Here is a 20,955-nt window from a genome sequence, read left to right as displayed (position 1 = left end):
CTAAGTTCAATTTTCATTTCACAGAAAACCAAAACCAAGTAAAGTAACTGGTCAGCTCGTCAGTGTATTATCAGACCCTACATTTAAATGATAACTCCAAAGCAAGTTGCAACTTTATCAAGTTAAATCTGACTGATTCTCTTCCTCCTTCATCATATTTGCTCTTTTTATCTGTGGCAGACAGCCAGTATGTGCATGACTTTAGCCGGTGTTTCTGGTGTTTTTGACAGAGAAAAAAAGAGAGACACAGAGAGAGAGAGGGAGAGAGAGAGAGAGCGGATCATATATTTGAGGATGAGGTTTTCAGCATGCACTTGTCTGTTTGTGCATGAGTGTGAAGGTTCAGTTACACTGCTATCACTGATAAGCTCATCATTCAAAGCTATTGCAGGTGATGTAAAACAGATGAGGGAACACAAGGTTATACAGTATCTATTTTCCATTACATTCAAGAGGTTATAGAGAGTGGGACAGGATGGAGGAGAGAGCTCGGTGGTGATTACATCAAACCAATATACAGGCAGAAATGTGATTGTCACTGAAGGAGGTTATCAAGGTCGATTTCTGCCAGAAGTAACTTTTTTTAGTTATCACTCGGACAAAGCAGACACTGTCCTCTAATTTTTGTGTGATTACTTTTGGATTCATGGCCTCTCAAAAAAAGAGCGTTGTTAACATGATCATTGTGGTTTTCTCTCTGTTAGAGCTAGTAGTTTTTTTTTGTTTGTTTTTGATAAAAGTTTGTTATGTGTACTGGTTAAACGTGCATGCAAGTGTGTATTTGTGCACGTTTAACCAGCGTTGCCCTGAGCATAGCTGCTGTGGTCACAGCTCTCAGCAAGTGACCATCTTGGCCCTTAATTTCTTTGGTCGCAACCTCGATCGCACAAAGGCATACAAGCGCACTCACACATGGCCACCCTGCTGATGAAGATTAATTAGTGTGGACTTCCTGCTGTTATGAAAGCCGGGGTCTTTGAGTGCATTCTGGGAAGAAGTAAATAATGTGAGTGTGTCTTGCAGACAGTGGTGACTCACACGGAAACTGCCACACAAAAAAGCAAACCGAGAGAAGCTTGCCCACTCTCTATGCGCAAGTGTGCGTATTGACATGCATGCAGATCCATGAGTATGCGTACTCGGCCAAGACTGATTTACACATGACCGTACCTTGAACTTCGCTACAATGTCCTCACCAGCTATCGATGTATTACAATCAGTGAAGCGGTGTGCTCAGACCAATTGAAAAAGAAAGACACTGCAGCAGATGGCCACAAACTGAGAGAAGTACCAAGACAGAAAGAAAAAAAAAGGAAAAACTTAAATGCAGAAGTAGAGGAAGGGAAATAAAGACAAAGAGACAGAAGAATCAGGGATAGAGATCGAGATGAGGAGGAAAGGATGAATAGAGATTGGTGTCAGTAAGAGGTGATGTATAGAGGAGAGGGCAATGAAAGGGAGCTGGCTTCTCTCTCAGCTCCAGTAGTAATGTCCCTTTCCAAAACATCACTCATATTTAATGGAGCACAGCTACAAGAGAAGAGAGAAGAAAGGAGGGCACAAAACTTGCATGCGCGAAACACACACAGAGCCCACTGACACATGCAGACAGCGCAACACATTACAGCCTCGTGCACTTTCAGAAAGTACTCAAAGTTGCAGGCACGTAAAGAATGCGTACACATGCATTTGGATACCCGGCAAACAGGGTTCTGTGAGACTTAATGGAGTTCAGTCACACAGGCCTTGAGACTATAAAAGGGAGGCAGAGAAAGAGAGAGTGAGAGAACAAAAGAGAAAGGAAGAAGAATTGAGGGGCACGGACTTGCGTGTGTGACTGTGCGCAGAAGTGAGGGGAAAGTGAAATAGAGGAAGGAGGATGATCCTCGATAGCACTGAACTCTGCTGGAATCACATTCAGCAGGCATACAGGAGTGCCATTGTTGTGGAGAAAAAATATGCTGAATATAAAAGTAGAGAGGAAACAGAGAGGGATAGCCACACATAACAGAATGAATCACTCACATACCTCTCACCCAGCCAATTGTCTTATTGACAAATCCCAGTCAGGGCCTTACACATTCTTTTATATTCTACTATTAAAAAAATAACTTGGACCTACTGGGGTAAAAATAACCAGTATTGAATTTTGTGTGGTGGGCCTTTTTTTTTTTTTTTTTTTTTTTTTTATTTTTTTTTTTTTTATTTTTTTTTTTGTGAGCAATTTTTTTTATTTTATCCACGGATTTACACAAATACTTTTGCCTTATTGCTTTTCCCAGGTTCGGGCCTCAATGACGGCCAGTGGCACGCAATACGTTTGGTTGCCAAGGAGAACTTTGCTATGCTGACGATAGATGGCGAGGAAGTGTCTGCCGTGCGCTCCGTCTCACCTCTCACCATCACCACGGGAGGAACCTATCACCTCGGAGGTAAGGGTCAACCCCGCACCAATGCCTCGGAGCTAATGAGAACAACACACCAGATCTCTTTTCCAGTCGGCAGAATTTAATAAAAAGTTGCTCACATAGCAAGAGCTCAGACACAACAACAACATCACCATATATAGAGGCGACACATACTGTAACAAACAGAGAGAAAAAGAGAGATATGAAGGGAGTGATAACACATGCAGCAGCCTCAATCTGTCAGAATTAGGAAGACGCCAGGTTAATGATGCCAGACACCGCTGTCTGTCTTTTGGAAGATGGTCCGTATCTAAGTGTGTGTATGTGTGTGTGTGTGTGTGTGTGTGTGTGTGTTGGGGGGGGGGGGGGGGGGGCACCTGTATGAAATTACAGTAACTTGGAGAGATAGTCCAGCTCTGATAGCTCCATCATGCCCCTGTCCCTCTCTCTCTATCTGAGCACAATCTCCTCCATCAAGCAAAATCATTTCCCCAGGCCAGTCAATAAGGATCAGAGCACCCGACAAACACACAGCCCAGGTACTTTTATTCTGGTGTCTATTTTAATTTACTCTTAGCCGGTATTGAGCAAATCCCCCAAGTCCATGATGACTCTGTACATTTTCTATATAAAATCAAAGTCTGTGAGACCTTGATGTGCTAATAGATTTTCAGCCTAGAGTCTGTTACATCTTTGAAGGATTCTGAAGGTCTTTTGTCAATCTGGGCTGTTGCAGAATCACTGAATTTAATTCTTCATTTTTTCATTATTGATATCACAACTTTCTCTTTTTTAGTCTTTGTCTGTCTTTTATGTCTCCCCTCTCCTTTTCCTTCACATCCTCTAGTCTCCACTTGATCCAATTGGTGATTTATTGACTTCAGTAAACTGAGCTGTGAATCAATAGTGGCTGAGAGGAAAGGATCTCCGCAATGTCTTTACTCCATGAAGAGGGCAGAGGAGACAGTTAGATGAAGGATTTCCAAAACAGAAGAGAAAAAAAGAGTGCAAAGAAGTGACACACAGGAATGAAAAAATATGGAAAGATTTTTTTTAACGGTACATTCAAAACGTTAGCAGATTAAACAGTGAGGCAAGGAAAATTAATCTACAACCAATATTTCAAGCAAATCTGCAGATTTATTTATTTAACTTATGGTACTTGGTTGTAGCACATTTGTAATACACTTATCTATTCATATGAATGGGTCTGTGTGTCCAAACCTTTGACTGGTACTCTATGTACCTAGGCCCTTTTCTGGCAGTTTCTTTGGTTGGTCAGACAGCCAGCTCTAGGAAGAGTACTGGTTGTTCCAATGCCAGATTTGTACCTTGACACAATCCTGTCCCTTGACTTCAGCAGGTAGCTTTTAACCTCACGACTTCATCCTAATAAGCACTGTCACAAGTATGACACCTTATGTAGACAGAATTTTGATTTACAGATCACGTCCAGTCAATTAAATTTACAACATTCCAAGAGAAATAGGAGGAAATTGAGCTTTGAGTGTTTCAGTCTCTGGGTCTGAGTGTCAGTTGGATAATTTTGAAAGAAAAAAAAAATCTACAACAGTGCATTGCAGTAGGTAACATACATCACTTTGCAGTTGACTTTGATGTGAACACATATACAGTATGCACTTACACATAAACACTAAGTACACATTGCAGCATCTGAAGAAATACAGCAGTTTTTCAGTAGTTTCTCCCCTCTGATGGAAGTAGTGTGCTGAATTGGCAGGAACTGTGACTGGGGGTTTTTCTCGTTAATTTTACATGACATAATGAATGCTGAGGAGCAGGGAGCCTGGTGGTAAACACAAGTTTGGAGGCTGCAGGGGATACAAAACAGTTGATTATTAGTATGGAAAGAGCTACAAAATGATATTTAGGCCAACACTTTAGAAGCTAGGGAAAAACTTTTAGGAGCTGTTTCATGGAAAACTATGTGTGCTGTTGGAGCTTGTGTTTAGCTCTTAGAGTTATTTTCATTTTCTCTTATCTTTGTCATGATTGGGTTTGGTTTATTTTAATAGAAACAGTGGCCTTCCATGTAGATCAGCCTGTGAATTTTAATGACTTTTCCCCCCCTTTCAGTTAGCGTCTTGCCTCCTTGTTATCAAAGATTTCCAAAGGAGGCCTAAAATCATAAAAATGTGGGTTGGTGCTCGTATACATGTCTGTGAACTTACATGAAAAGATGGGTGACCATAGCTACGGTGTGAAACTCCTGTTCTCACCCACAGAACCATGTTAACTCAACCAAAATATCCAGTAATTATTCAAAGCATTGCGCTCATCACATACAGAGGATAATTTCCATCTCAGAACAGAGGTAACAGAATAATATAGTGAATGTACAAAAGATAGTTTAGCCTTTGGCTTGCCCTCAATTACTCTCTCTCTGATCGCTTAGCTGGATGAGTCAAAGAGGCCAGGCCCATTAAGCTGTCCTAAAGCTCTCTAACAGTATTCCATCAGCACTTTCACTGTGACTGAGACGGTTTTATCAGTGTGCCACAATTAGCAGAAACCTCACATTATGAACAATCCCTGTTTTTATACATACATACATACATTATATATATATATATATATATATATATATATATATATATATATATATATATATATATATATATATATATATATATATATTAGGGGTGGGACTCAATTAAAAAAGTAATTGAATTAATTAGAAGCTTTGTAATTAATTAATCAAAATTAATCGCATTTTAATCACATTTAAATATTTAACATGAGAAATATTAACTTAAGTTTGGTTGATGAATGAATCAATATACATAAGCTTAAACTTCAACATTTTGTTTATTTTCCCGCCAGTCTACTACACAGACCAACGAAGGGTGGAAGTGCTCCTGTGATAAGCAAACACCTGAAATTAAAGTTAAGCATCCTAACTGGATTCAACATTGTCTCACTTAATATAGTTGGAAATTAATCATTTGCTCAGCTGTATTCCTTGATGTTGAAATGTGTTATGCTTGTTTTAACAGCTTATTTTGAATAAAAGAATTAAAATTAAACCACAAAAAGGAGCAAAAGCAAAAGTTCGTTCTCCGTATATATATATATATATAATGTATGTATGTATGTATAAAAACAGGGATTGTTCATAATACTGTGAGGTTTCTGCTATATATATATACACACACAGGACAAAGCTTGAGTTAATTGCTGTGAGTAATTTATGTAGGTGCAGCCATCCAGGTAGCCATCTGCTTCAAATCACATGGCTGTAAGGCATCAATCTGCTGCACTTCTATTGGCAACAGTTGTAGATCAGAGACCACTGACTGCACCCTACTTTGTAAACAAGTAGCATGCGACTATGTAATGGTAGAGATATATTTTATGCTCTGGGTTTTATGTCGTTTCTTTGTGCTCTTTGTTGTCAACTTCGTCTTTGACTAGACACTCGTAAAAAAGGGATTTTTATAATAATGAGGGTTTTTTTTTTAATGATATTAAAATGATGCGACTCTGCATGTACTCATTCCAATGATATGTCATTTCTCTCTTGGATTTTAATCTAATTGTGAGAGCTGTGAAGATTTGGTCTCGGGAAATGACAGTTTAAAGTAGGTATTCCATTCATTATGGTGGTGTGAGCACCACTGTAAAAATATTGCTAGGGTGTTGTGAGTATGTCTGTTTCTATATTCTTCATATATGTTTTTTTTGTTTGTTTGCTTGTTTACTGTAGTGTTTATTAAGCATGACCAGCTGCCACATTAAAGCACATTAAGATCAATTAGTGCTTTATTGAGGCTTGACTGCCACTAATAAGTAGGAATATACATACAGTATGACAAACATTAAAGCTGAGAACGTATGTTTCACTTACACCTGCACACACACAAGTACACAATATAAATATCAGTCTATATGGAATTAGATAGAAGTTTGTAGAAATGGATAAAGATAACAGCATATCACTGGTGGAACATGGTTACATTTAATGAAGTGCAGGCCAAGTGCTGGGAAGCCATTAGAGTGCTGATGTTTGGAAAATACAGACAAAATAAAAACATACAAGCATGATTTTAATTTTTGTCAAAAGGAGTCGTCGATACTTTAACCATTAAAATTAATGTCATGCATGTGTAATATGAAAGTGTGTAAAGTCACATGAAATTTTTGCTAATTAATGCTTTTAATAACTAAATAAATTACCTAATTTAAATAAGTGGTAACTTTTAATGTATTTTGATTTGATTTGATTTTGACTATGATGGAACATTATGCAGATAAAAACCATTCCCAAGGAGTTTAATGGCTATGCAAATTGAGTACATAATATTTCCCTTTATTGAATATTCTTCCTTATTTCTGTGAGCCTTTTTTTATGCTGTCTTTTTATGCCTTTCATGCTTTTTTAGCATGTCAGTTAATATTGGTTAATAGCAGTTAAGATAACACCATTTTTCATACTTTGAAATGATGTACTAATTGACAATGTTAACCTTTTAGTTGAGCAGCTATTCAAAAATTTTGCTTGAGATGTAATAACCCTGCCATTCCTGTGGCATTAAAATTCATTTGGCACCTCTCCCAAGGTTGCAAGGTTATCAGATATTATACTGAGGATGTCGATGGCAAGAAAGACCGAGGCTTTGAGCCTTTGAACTTGCCCTTAACTCTGCTCTCTTTCTTCAGTCTATTCTTTGCAGGTTTCTTCCTCTTCTGCTCCTTCAGTTTTCCTCCCCACATTTCATTTCTTCATTTTACCCATTATTTCATTTACTTTAACCCATTCCTTCGCCTCCCACTGGACTCCTATCCTGCTCCTCTTATCTCCACTCCTCTGTCCATTGAGCACCTGCCTTTAGAAGTAGTCTCCTAAACCCAAAGCCTATTTTACGGGGAGTAGTTTTTCCACTCATGACGCTACGCTTAGAGAAATTAGTAAGTGACTGGCACAAGACATCCATAAATTGAATTTCTCAAGAGGCAAGACAGGGAGACACACACAATCACACATAAGTGCACATACACAAAGCCATAAAGTCATATTTTCTATTCGGGAAGAGGGGGGGGGGGGGGGGGGGGGAATTGCTTCACTAATGAGAGAGCAGTCAATTATGGGACGTTCCACTCTGACGCTTTCTAGCTTGTCTGTGGGGGGGAGAAAAGAGCATGTACTGTTTCCTATTGTAGTTTTGAAATCATGACTTTCTTATACATTTGATCATACTGAGTTGTTCCAAATATTGTCACAGCTTTTCATAGCTCATTGCTCCTTTTTATCATTTTGGAAATGATAGAATGCCTTCTCTCACATTTTATGTGGATGACTAAATGATTTATCATGACATATATCCTATGATGTAGTATGTTTTTGACATTGTTAATAGAAAAAGACAAACCCTACATCTGTACATCCTCTAGCCTAAATTCTAGTTAGGAATAAGCAGCGTTGTAGCCCTCCAGTGGTTTCATTTGGTCGTTTTAGGATCTAAAGTTTTTCAGTTTTTCCCTGTAAAAACGAGGACACACACCTCATATCATTTGATATACATTATGCAATTTAACTAGTAATCCTCGTAATGAGTAGCACATTTTCGGTGATGCTTCTGCATGCTGTTGCCTCTACCTTTACATCTTAAGGCTTGTTATGAATAAGACATGAGACTCTGGCAACCGCATTTGTCAAAGTACAGTCCATGTGCTGCATGTGCGTCTTTGTGTAAGTGCATCAAGTTCTGTTTACGTGCACATCAGCCATGTCTGCCATGGTGGGTGAGGTGCATAGTTTTGTTGACATGCGTATTGTTTGACATTCATGCATGTTATATTTGTTTGAGAGTGCTCTATAAGGTGCTCTAAGGACTTTTTTTTTTTGACAGTTAAGGGAAATTGCTCAGGGAGAAACTGCGGCAGGAGGTCACAGATAAGCACTTTTTTTTGTTTGTTTTTTTCCTGGAGTGTTTTCTCGGTTTTGTGTGAAATTACATATTGTTTTTGGCAACAGTTCTTGTCTCTTCTGAATATGCTCTAGAGTTACATCCTTGGAATATTTGTTTAATAATTTACCTATGAGCATATTGGCAGATTTTCAACCTGCCTCCTCCTGAAGCAGACACATACCTCTAAATGCAGTGGGATTTGGAAATATAGCCTGAGAGCCAGCCGTGCACAGGTAGACGAAAGCTGGTGCTGGTCTACCAGTGTGTATTGTAAGACGAGCTCTTTTGGCCCAACAGGGGGGTTGTGATAGCGTGCCAACAAGACTGCAGGGGATTATTGCTGTTGTTCCACATTCTGAAGGGTTATGAGAAACAGAGTCCTTGTGTTTGCACTTAAACTACAAATTAAACCAAAGAATGACATTGAAATTGGGGGGAAATGCAGTATGTTCTGCTTATTCCTAACTAGAATTTAGGCTAGAGGATGTACAGATGTAGGGTTTGTCTTTTTCTATTAACATTGGTCTGAATCTTCCACTTCTTGTCAGTATAGCTGCATTACATTGCATTGCACTGCATTACAATCATAAAACATTAATTTTCCTGAGGCTTCTTGGGGATACAAAAATGCTCCCATGGAGGAAGAATAAAAGAGAATTGTAATTATATATTAACATTGATTATTTTTGGTCATTGCTTTAGAGAGACAATTAAAGAAAGTACCGTACTTTAAATAAATTTAAAGCTCTGCTCCTGCAAAATACATAATCTTAGTCTTAGCATCTATAATTCAAAAAGCAATGCCCAGATGAACATATAGAATGTTGATCAAAGTACAGCTGCTAATTTCCATGAATCACATGAATAAATGTGATTCATAGAAATCTTTAAAAGGTGATTTACAGCTGTTTGACTTTTTCCATGTATCAGACCTTTGTCTTTATTTGCTGTTATAGTGCCAAAGTCAGCTGTCAAATGAAGCATGGCAGCTTCAGTAAAAATGCAGATGCATTTTCAATTGTCGGTCTTAAAAATAGTATTTTGCATCAAATGAGTGATTTAATAGAGTGACACCCAATAAAGAAACCAGATGTACTGGTGCATTTAAATTGCAAAAACACCCAGTTAGTGGACTGAATAGAGGAGCAGAGAAACAAACCTCCTGCTGGCTTTCATGGCCCAGCGACATACATACATCCACCCATAGCTTCATGCATAGTGCCACTCATTCTGCCAAACTGTCAGGATAGCTGGATTTCCTTTGCATTTATAAGCTATCCACAGGACACAAAGTGCTGCCAGCCAGCTGCAGTCTGCTCTGTTTCCCATCTTCTCTCTCCCTTTCCCCGTCTCCCTCTCTGTCTTTCTCTCTCTCTCTGTTTCTCTCAGAGAAAAAAAAAAAGAAAAAAAGCACAGCAGGCAGGTGTGGCAGGAGAAGAGACAGATGGCAAGGATGACAGGAGAAACTTTTTTGAGGGAGGAGATGAAAATCAAAACATGCGAAGAACAGGATGAATCCAGCAAAAACACAGAGACATACCCTTACACATACTGTTTACTTTCTACTGTTTTATATGCTTTGTGTCAGGCACATGAACTACAATTATATTGACGCATATACACGCACACACCCACACATGCACACACACCCACAGTGCACCCCCCCACCCCACCCCACCCCCCATAATAAGTCTCTTTGATGCTTTGGCCTTGAAGCTGATAGGCATGCTGGAGAGTGTGACAGCTTATATCATCACGATGATGGAGATGTCATTGAGCGGTTGTGTTTTATGAGTGACCTGGTGGACCGCCTGTGCTCCGCAGATTTACGCCCGTATACTATATGCAGTGCACTCAAGTATTGTACACAAAGCATGAAGGCAGATTTAAACGTGTAGAATACATGTAAGCCTGTCATATATCAGTGGAGTTTTGTAAAAGATGAAGCATGTTCAAAAAAAAAAAAACACACACACAGACACACATATTATATACATAGTTTTGCCCTAGCCTTGGCCCCTTTTCAGTCAAGGCCCAGTGCTACCTCTGGACAGGCCATTGATTCCTGTAGCTCATAAACGTACAGCACAGAGTAAAATCTGTACAGTATGTCCTCTAGTCTATTGCAGTCTTAGCACTGGCATTAAGTCTAATGGGCCTTGTGGATAAGCTCTAAAACAAGACAAGTGATGAAGGTTCATGGCTGTAAAAAAGGGGACAATAACCATTCACTGGCCAGGTGTGTTGTTGCTCATCAAGGATAATGCCGCTGTTTTGTTTGATGTCACCGTCTTCACAAGGTCTTCTTTTCATGGTGTGTTTTAAATTGTGAGACTGAAAGAATCCTATTATGTTCTTCCTACAATCTTCCACTTCTTTCATTTTTCATCATTAAAACAAGCTTTTATGCATTCCTTTGTTTCTGTTATTTCTCAAAAATAGCTTTTTTTTCCACCTCTAACTATCTGTAATTGTCAATAGAAAATGGCAATGGTTAAAAATTTAAAAGAAATTTAAAAGTGTGTTTCTTTTTCTTTTGATTTGTTTGTTTCTTGTATGGGTTTCAGGTTATTTTCTGCCAACACTGTTCCCGCCAACCCAGCGTTCGTTTCAAGGCTGCATGCAAGCTATCTTGGTTGATGACCAACCTGCTGATTTACATGCTGTGGAGAAAGGCGCTGTGGGAGCCTTTGAGAATGTCAGCCTGGACATGTGCGCAATCATAGACAGGTAAGAGTGGCTCAGGCATGAGCAGGGCACAAAAGCAATGAGTGCTATCAATCAATTGGCTTTAAATGGTAAGAATCGCATAGTAAACAAGAGTGTCATGTAGAGTCTTTGAATTCTGATCCAGAGACTTACACGTAACTCACAATCTCTCTTGTCTCTTTGACTGAACAAGGATTTGTTTGTTGCTGGCTATTATCTGCTTGTCAGATAAATGGATATAATTGATGGGGTAAACTCACAGTGCAAGGGGATGTGTAGTTTATCAATGGAAAACACTGAACAATCTTAATCAAACATCAAAAACGAGCAGTTCTCTATTTTATTGCCAAGCATAACAGAGATGGAAATTCTGCACAGCACCTCCCAATGTTGGCTCACTGTAAGCATTCATTAAACATGTTGACATTTCAATTTATTTCCTTGTCATGGACTAGTCAAACGCATTGGAATGGATTTGCCATACATGGAGCCATCCACGCCTTGAGCTCTATTCCAGCATTTGTTTACACTGAAACAGATGCCTGTGTGCAAAAACATTTAAACTTTGAGGGCAAGTTTAACCCCAGCAGTGTTAGTCACGTATTCATCAGTGATTTGTCTTCAGGTGAGCTTTGTCAATAACCTTCATCGATATCCTTGGTGAGAGAAGAAGACACCGAGTACCCCTGCTTGATTGCGATCAATTTAGTTTCGCCACAAGTGGTCTGGCTGGCTGAGAATCTTAAGTTCAGACAACTTGAGCGCACACTAACACGGGCAGACACGTCAGAAAATCCTGTTTATGTCAGTGTTGTCATTGCCAGTAGCATTTTCAGAAAATGTTTCTAAGAATTTTTGTACCTTTGTGGCAGTTTAGGCACGCACAGCTCAAGTCACAAAACCCTTTTTGTCCCCAAGCTTCATCCACTAATGAAAAATGTATTTGTCCATATTGGAGTGTGACACAGAGTGTGTGTCTGATTATTTTAATGAACATGAAAACAATTCCAATTTGAAGTGTCATCCCGTAAACGGCAAAATGCTTACAAAGTTAAAATCTGCATTTTGACTCTGTGTTTGATTAAATATTTTGTGCTGTGCCGTGCAATCAAATGCACAATTGAGATGTGCTAATTGGCTGAGTCAGCCAGAAGAATGCATTATTATGAAGTTTTAATTTGATCAAATGTTATAAGGTAGGTGCTATGATTTGATTTCAAAAGAATACTGAAGCTGTTAATTTTGAATTCTGTGCAACTGCCTCTATGTGACTCACAAACTATGCTGCACAGAGGAACAATCATGAAGATCAGTGACCAAGAGTGTCAGAGACCACTGGAAGTTGCATTTCTGTTGCTGCACATTGAAACTCCAACAACAGATGTGCAGAAAAGTTCTCCATTCACAGGTGGGAAAAAAAAAAAAGTGGTCCCAAATTTTTGTTTTAGACATTAACTAAAACACAGAAGTTTCCAAAATTTAATGAAACTCTTCTAGTCTCTGTGCTTCCAGTATTGCCCAAGTCCATTACTTCAGATGTTTTGTATAAGCCCCGCAATACTTGAGGTGGGCCTTGTTCTGCCATGGAAGATGAATGGCTGCACTGTTACCATCTAACTAATCAGAATGTCTTTGAAGGCAGTTCAATAGCCCTGTCTGACCTCCCTTTGATCAATGCTGTTCCACTGTGAGATTGTGTTTAGGGTGAGATAGTGGAAGAAACAAAAACTACACACAACCTAACAGACAGACTCTCAGGGAGACACACAGCTGTGTCCATGCAAATCCCCACAATGTCACTGTTATTCTGTAACACTGCCAAGGCAATGAGTGCAGCAGCAACACACACATAAATTTGCAGAAATTTCTTTGTTTTAAGAAGAAAAAAAAAGAAAAATCTACAGGAGCACGTATAGTTGGTATACTTGAATGATCACAGCATGCTGAGCATAATGTCTTTTGTGATTGTCAATCGCAACCCTCTGTGAAAGGCCCTTCATGTGAACCTTGTTACATTGTAAAAACAAACTTTTAAAATCCACTCAATAACATTGATGTAACAATTAGTGCGCAGTTTGTTACTAGAGTATGCTCCGCTCTATGTTTCAACTCAAGCGCAGCTCAAATAGGTAAAATCTGCCTGTCAATACATCACAGACACTAACAACTTTTAAAAGATGAGTAACATTAACTCTTGAAGGCAAGGGCTTGAATTACAGTAAGTAGGAATATTAGGAAAATGTCGAGCAATATCAGGAAGCCACTGTGGTGTCCATGCTATAAAAATAATTTATTCAGTGCTCACATTTCATATGTGTTGGAGGGGTATTTTTGTATTAACACAAGTGAAGTCATCAATATAGCTACCCCCCTTCAGTTGTAGTTTTAGAACATCCAAAATCCTGCCAATGACAACACTGCAATAATCCACTATTGCCTAGTAAGCAATGTTACTACATGTTACTGAATGAATGAATTCTTTATGCTAACTAACATACAAAGGTAAAATATTCACAGATTTTTAGGAGTTTTATTTGACATCCTTAAAAATAAGTTTTACACTGTAGATTAAAGAAGCTACCATGAGCTGTGAAACCTGGTGTCACTGTAGGAAGTTTGTTTTTCACAGCTTTTAGGCTGCCACCAGGTCAGTTCTGTACAGAGCCAAATGCTCCTAAAATCATTTGTAGCCTAGAAGACAGGCGGGATTTTTATTTACAGCACATGCCGTCTCTCTCTCATTTCCCAAGTACACTGAGTGCTAATATACAAAGAAATAAAAAAAAAAAAAATGGCCACAAAATACAACACCCTCTGCTATCAGTGAAATTATCATATATTATGTGATCAAGCCCAAAGTTGTATGTCAGTCTCATCTGTATTGTTTGCACAACAGCGGTAATCATGTCTAGCTCCAGAGATGGAATATCTGTGCTGCTTAACTGCCCGACTCCCAATGTGGCTGAAGAAGAACGCAGCATTTTAAAGGACCCCTGCAGCTTTTATGAGTCAGTGTTTGTTTGTCCTCCAGCGTGCTTTCCTGCTAACATCATTTTAATACATTCAAGTAAGCAGACTTAAAAATTCTAATCGCATAACTTGTACGTGACTGTGTGTGTGGAAAACCCCGCTTTAAGACTACAGTGCCTCGGGATCCATCCCCACAGGCCTGCAGGCAGATCAAACCACAGAACTTTGATGTGCTCGGGATTTGGGTTGGTATTCAAATTTTAACAAGGAAAACTGTGATGTCTTAACTGCTGTGTGCTCACTGCTGCGTTCACACGCTGTTTACTTCCATCTGCGAATATATGGATACTAAATTGTAACAATAACACATTCTGCTTTCTGTTAAGAACCCTAAAATTGTACACTGAGAATCAGAATTGTTAGCCTCAATTCTGTCACCTCTTGGTCTCTGTAATCAATTAAGTCGCATTTAAGTAGATTTATTACTGATTGCTCATAGTTAACTGAGGCCTCTGACACTGGGGTGTCTGTATCTCAGGTATTACACATGGTCTCATCAGCTAATGACAGTATTTCCTCTCTTTCTTTTTTGTGTACACCTTGCAGTAACAGTGTTTACAGATTTCTTCACCCTATAAAGCTAATAGCCGCATCACTGAAAATATGTGAAATTTCAAAGAACGAAGGTTCTTTTATGAGCACTATTTTAAACCATTCAAAATTATTATGATGCTGATATGCTGGTTTTATACTTTTGAATCAGCTTTTTTACTGCATGAATATTTGGTGTCATCTGCCTGGAAAGGTATGTATGATCGTTTTCAAAGGCCCAAGGTCAATGATATCATAAAACTTGCATCAATCCCAACTCATAGAATCTCTCTTTTTTTTTTAATTATGTAGTCTCAGATGCCTTTCTGTAGGTCCAGTATTTCTTTAGATAGCAGCTACCTAATGGAAGTTTAAAGCAAATCTCACTGTGGTCACAGGTCATTTAGCATATACTTAATCACCTTGGGCAAGCTTTCCTCTTTAAGATGAACATCTTTTTAATGTATTTCCTTGCCTATTTAAAGAGTTAGTTTATAGTGCACCTTACTGTTTATCACAACATTTAGATGTATACTGAGCCAATCTGTCATGAAAAAAAGAAGATAGTCACATTGAACCTTCTAGGTTTAAACTACAGTTGTACTTGTCTGTTCCTTTTTCATATTAAGGTTTTGCTATAGAGAGTCCTCAGTTTCAGATAAATGTTTGCAATGAACATAACTGGTGATGTGTATAATAGTCAAGAAAAATGAAGATACACACAAGACAAATATTATGCAGGCGTCTTGTTACAACTTAATACTTTAAATACAGTTTATTTGGCGTTAAGCCAGTTTTGTGAAGCAAGGCTGCTGACACTGTGTGTGTTTTTGTGATGCAAATTTACATTATAAAAACACACTACAGCTGAAAATTAGATTTAAAAAAATACACAAATTTATTAAATATAAATGTTAATTTGAGATATTTTGATTGTGTATTACTGTATGTATGATCATTTTCAATTCATTTACCACCTGTATGTTGCAAGTTTGTCACATTAAATTGTTAATTACTCATATTAGCATGGCCTAGAATGTTTTTGTTGTTCTAAGACAGTTGTTTATTAGGACTTATTTTATTTCTTTATAGTTATGGTCAGTTAAAGCTGTTCTGTGGAGGGAGTGGTAAATACTTGTGCTTGAAAAAAAAAAATCCCAATGGAATATCTTTTGTTTGTTAGAACAAAAATAGTCTGGTGAGTTTTTGCCATTTTGAGATAATAACTGATAAATAGGCCGGTACTTAAAGCGCGCCTTTCTACTCAGTTGAACACTCAAAGTGATTTCTGCTGCAAATCTTATCCACGTCACACACCCATTCATACAGCTCCTTTATGTATGCCAGACACTTTCTAACATTCACGCACTCACACTCCAAAGACTTTTCAGAGTTCGAAAAGCTTTTGTTGAAGCTTTTGTTGTTTTCTGATCGATCGGCATTAAGCTACTCAATGTGCCGTCAAAAATCAGGAGAAATAGGTGCTATAAAAGGGCCCCTGCGCATTTGCATAGCTATTCTATTGAAGGCATCATTATTTGATACATTTCATCAATCTTTGTTTAGATTAAAAAATTTAAAAAAGAACATTTCTGAGATTATAAATGGTGGTGTATATCGCTGTCTTCCTCTCTCCAGATGTATGCCTAATCACTGTGAACATGGTGGTCGGTGTAAACAGACCTGGGACAGTTTCAGCTGTACCTGTGATGGAACAGGATACACTGGAGCCACATGCCACACTTGTAAGTGTATGCGTGTGCTTAAGTGCTTGCGTGCACGTGCACACAGTTGTTGTTCCAGTCATTGTTTGTGTTGTCTTTCTGTTCTCGTCTGTAGACTACTCTGTTCCTTGCGTGCGTGCGTGCGTGCGTGCGTGCGTGCGTGCGTGCGTGCGTGCATGCGTGTGTGGATTTGATTTAGCCTTCCTCCATTTGCCTTTGAGTGATTAAGCTGCTTTTTGTTGTTGTTGTTGTTTTGGTTTTTTTCCTGCTCAAAGCCACAATTCCCATTAGAGGGACAGATGAACTTTTGAAGTATTCAGAGGATTCAGGCTTTTCTGACTACACTGTGTGTTTTGTTCTGACAAAGAAAAAGGAATACGACCCAAAAAGCCCCATAACGCAAAGAGACCAGAGTCGCAGAGAGCAAAGCAGGACGTTTTTATGTTTTTTGTTTTTTTTCCTTTTTAATGCTTAACAATTTGAAAATGCCATCCCTCCTCCCATACGCCTCAAATATTGTTCTCTTTTAAGAGAAGGCGGGAAAGAAAAGTTCTGCAATAAATATAAAAGAGCAGATTTAATATAATGGACGTCTGAGAAAGCCAGAGGAATAAAGTGAATGAAAAAGACATTCTTCAAATTAAGGCACCGCAGAGTTGGTCTAAGTAGGTATTAATGAATAGATCATAAAAAATACAGAAACAGATGAAGCAAGATTTACATACTTTGTTTGAATATTTATCTCTTTATGTGTGAAGTTGTGTCCAAAACTGCTCTCTATTTACTATATCAGGTATAATAATGTAGCCACTATGTAACAACAGAGCTCTGCAATGCATTGTGTTGTATTTATGCCAAAAATAACAGCTGCTGGTGATGCTACATGAAAACATGAAAGAACTAAATGAATAACCATGGTGCTAATTTCACACACTTTGTATAAAAAAAAAAAAAAAAACTGAAGGACTAGACAGCCTAGAAATAAAGGTCTCTGGTTTTCAGCTGTAGAGGTGTGGAGCAAATCTGGGGACCTGCCAGTAAAGTATGGGGGAGAAAGAGTGAACGAGCAACTCCTTTCACTTCCTTAAAGAGCCACTGCTTTGTCATGGACCTCTAAACAGTTTCTCTAGTGGAGCTTGTCAGTGTGGCAAAGTAGATGAAATGGACTGAACTGGCATTTATATAATGCTTTTCTAGGCTTACTGACCACCCAAAGTGCTTTAGAGCAACAGCCATATTTAAGCACACATTCATACAGTGCTTTATGCTAGATAGATGGATAGATAGATACTTTATTGATCCCGAAGGAAATTCAAGCACTTCCGTGGCCATTTTAGAATCATCAATTAACCTAACATGCATGAGGAAGCGGGATACCCGCAGGTACAGGGCGTCCTGGACGACCAGGAGATTCAAACTCTGAATTTTCTTGCTGTGAGGCAGCAGTGCTAATTACTGGACTGCCGTACTAGGATAAATAAGAAGGAAAGAAACACTCCTGGTGTAATCTGAAGCCATGAGAAGGATGAATGAATCAAAACTGTGAAATAAGATGTCGAGGACACGCAGCCAGAATCTCTCTTTATACACTCGAGTGTCCCTTCTTTTAATGATTAGGTACCTAGTAGTCAATTAATGGAAGAATAAATGGCTTTTGACTGTATTCTGAGATGACATGCTATCATAAATGGAAAAAAAATAATAATAATTTAATGATTAATCAATAAAAAGAGGCTCTTGTTTAACACACCACCACCAATTCTACTAAATCTTTTATATCAACTTACTGAATATTCTAATTACATTCCCTCTAGAGAAATTTTTGTGATGTTCTGTTACGCTTTGAATCTTTCTGTTGTGGTACATAACACTGAGGCAATCCTATGAGAAATGCTGGCTATTAAACTGCCATTGTATTACAGCCTTTGAACAATGGCTTTGAGCCAGAACAGAAACCTCAACCTCAACAATTTTCTTGATCCTTGTGAGATTCCTCGGTAGGGTTACATCCTCCCAACACTGGTTTTGTTAGCAAAAAAAAAAAAAACTGCAAAACTCCTAGATGAAAGAGAAAAACACAAATAATGAAGAAGTCAGAAAACATATAGAAAAATAAAGGGACAAAAAATAAAGAAAAAGCAGAAAGAAATAAAGAAGTGAAATGAGGAACTATGAACAAACTGCAGATTTTTTTTTTTCCTTTTTGAACTCATTGTTGAGCCTGTGAACAGTCACACTTCAATCAAGAAAGTTTCACTTCAAGTCACACTCACAATTCACTTTGATGTGTAATTCTTTCTGCCGTCCCATCTTTGTCTGCGTGTGCATCAACACAAACAAAACGTCAATATGTTGTCAGCTAGATTGCTCAAGTGTTAGGGAGAAGACGCCGCTCCTCGGCAGGCGCTGAATCGAGACAATGGAGTGAGAGAGGCAACATTTTGGATGAAGGACGGGGTGGAAGCAGCTTTGGGAACTGATTTGCTATTTTAGGTCCATTCTGGAACTGGGAGCTTCAGTTGCTGAATTAAATAACAAAACAGAAATGTTACTCTAGCATAAGTCTATAGCATGTTTTTGAGTGGCTCACTGTAACCTCTTCTCTCGCACCCGCCTCAGGGCAAAGAAAACAAAAAAAATTAAAAAATTAAAAAAATGACTGCCAATCTGAAAACTCTTTTTATGTTTACAAGGGAATCGACTGCTGATTTAGCTGCAAAGCCAGGCTTTAACACTGCCACCACCCACAGCCTTTTTTTTTTTTTTTTTTTTGCATTAATGGTTAGGACTTATAAATAGCAAAAGTGTTTCCTCATCTTTCATCCATTCAACAGTTCTGTGTTAATTGTTATTCCGAAGTCTTAACGTGACATAGTAGATGTGCATTAATACCCACCCTCCTTCAACTCATGTTTGCTCTCGTTTCGCTTCACCCTTTCTCCGCTCCAGCGATCTATGAGCCTTCATGTGAGGCCTATAAGCATTTGGGCAGGTCCTCTGATGCCTACTGGATTGACCCCGATGGCAGCGGACCTCTTGGTCCCTTCAAAGTTAACTGCATCATGACAGGTGTGTGCCTCTTTTCAGCATTGTGTGTTTGTGTGTGTGTGTTGTGTGCGTGTGTGTTGTGTGTGTTTGTGTGTGTGTTCCTTCCTTAGTGTCCAGCCCCAGTGACTGAAGGAAATGAGTTTATGTGTCCCCTTACCAAATGTACATTTATTTCCCTGAGAAATTTGTTTTAGACTGGATAAACATAACTGATTAAAAATACAGAAGCTTATAATGTTTCATGAACTTTGTGTTCTGACGGATGACGACTACACAATGATAGAAATGGAGACGTCGAGGTCACCCTGTTGTTGAAGTTCTCTGTTTTCCACACATTGTTTTGTATAATGATGTAACCAAGACTGATAAGCTGTGACTATATGAAACTGTAAGCTGAATTAGAAGGTGCAGCACTTCCTGTCATACTCAGCGGCATGCAGTCCTGACCCGGATTAATCTGTAAAACTGTTTGAAATGGCTTCATTAAACTTAATAGTTGGACTCCTTATTCCGTTGTTTGTGTCATTCCTGTTCGATAAGCGAACACGCAGAAACCTAAAGGCTTAAGCAGCACACACTCTTATTATTTAAATTCCTTCATGACCTGTGGAAGGAGGAAAACTCTGCAGCCCTTCTCTGTCTTGACGTCAGATGCCGGCATCCTTAACCTGCTATGTCTGGAGTTTCCATGGCAACAAACTCACAGTAACTGACATTTACTTCTGAAGGAGCAGCAAACACAGATACTTAGATGCACATGTACATCAAAACACACACACCACAAACATATACGAAACGAAGCTGTTATGCAATTCTAAGAGTGCTCCAATGGTCTGAGTGACACTTCTGTCACACACACCTGAGCACACACACACACACACAGTGGAATAAGTAGATAGTCTGGAACAGCAGAGCATGCAGGCAGAGCAAAGGCGAGACTTTTAATGAAATGTCACTGCACTCCACTGGCTGGCCCCTTAGTCACGCTGAATAGCACACTCACACACACCTCTGAAATGTTAAGAGTTTTTCTCTCTCTCTCTCTCTCCCACACATACACACACACCTCAGAAACCTGAAACACATACACACAGTCCCTGACTGACAGTCTGAATGAACAAGGAGCTGTGTGAGTGACTGGTTCATACTATAACAGGACAGAAGTGTCTATTAAACCCTGGAGTCTCATAGCTGTAACTTGGATTCCACAGAAAGAACTTCACTGCTATGACAGCTAAACTGCTGCTTTCTCCATATGTGTGTGTGTGTGTGTGTGTGTGTCAGTGTGCCTGCATGTGTGACTTGATTGCATGTGTGAGTTTATATGAATGATTTAATATGTCTACTATGTTTATATTATATGCAAGGACTAATTAATTTGAATGTGTTTTTTTATTAATGTTTTTGTAGAAGACAAAGTATGGACCACAGTTATGAACAGCCTGCCGCCCAAAACTGTGGTCACTGGTTCCAGTAGAGAGAGACGCACCGTCTTACAGGTCAACTACAGTGCCTCTATGGACCAGGTAACACACACACACACACACACACACACACTTAAACACAGTACGCATA

At 38.8% G+C, this 20,955-nt stretch overlaps 1 protein-coding gene across 1 annotated transcript in view; it reads left to right on the top strand.

Moving 5' to 3' along the window:
• cntnap2a (contactin associated protein 2a) overlaps positions 1–20,955 on the top strand; it is a 214,228-nt gene that overhangs the window by 69,976 nt on the left and 123,297 nt on the right. Inside the window, exons 10-14 of the mRNA XM_030756212.1 lie at positions 2,283–2,432; positions 10,906–11,068; positions 16,247–16,353; positions 19,282–19,401; positions 20,791–20,906. Of these exons, the coding sequence (XP_030612072.1) occupies positions 2,283–2,432; positions 10,906–11,068; positions 16,247–16,353; positions 19,282–19,401; positions 20,791–20,906 (656 nt within the window). The remainder of the gene's footprint in view (positions 1–2,282; positions 2,433–10,905; positions 11,069–16,246; positions 16,354–19,281; positions 19,402–20,790; positions 20,907–20,955) is intronic.

This window comes from Archocentrus centrarchus, chromosome 20 (assembly GCF_007364275.1).
Source record: "Archocentrus centrarchus isolate MPI-CPG fArcCen1 chromosome 20, fArcCen1, whole genome shotgun sequence".
Lineage (NCBI taxonomy): Eukaryota > Metazoa > Chordata > Actinopteri > Cichliformes > Cichlidae > Archocentrus > Archocentrus centrarchus.
This window is presented reverse-complemented; position numbering and strand designations above follow the sequence as displayed.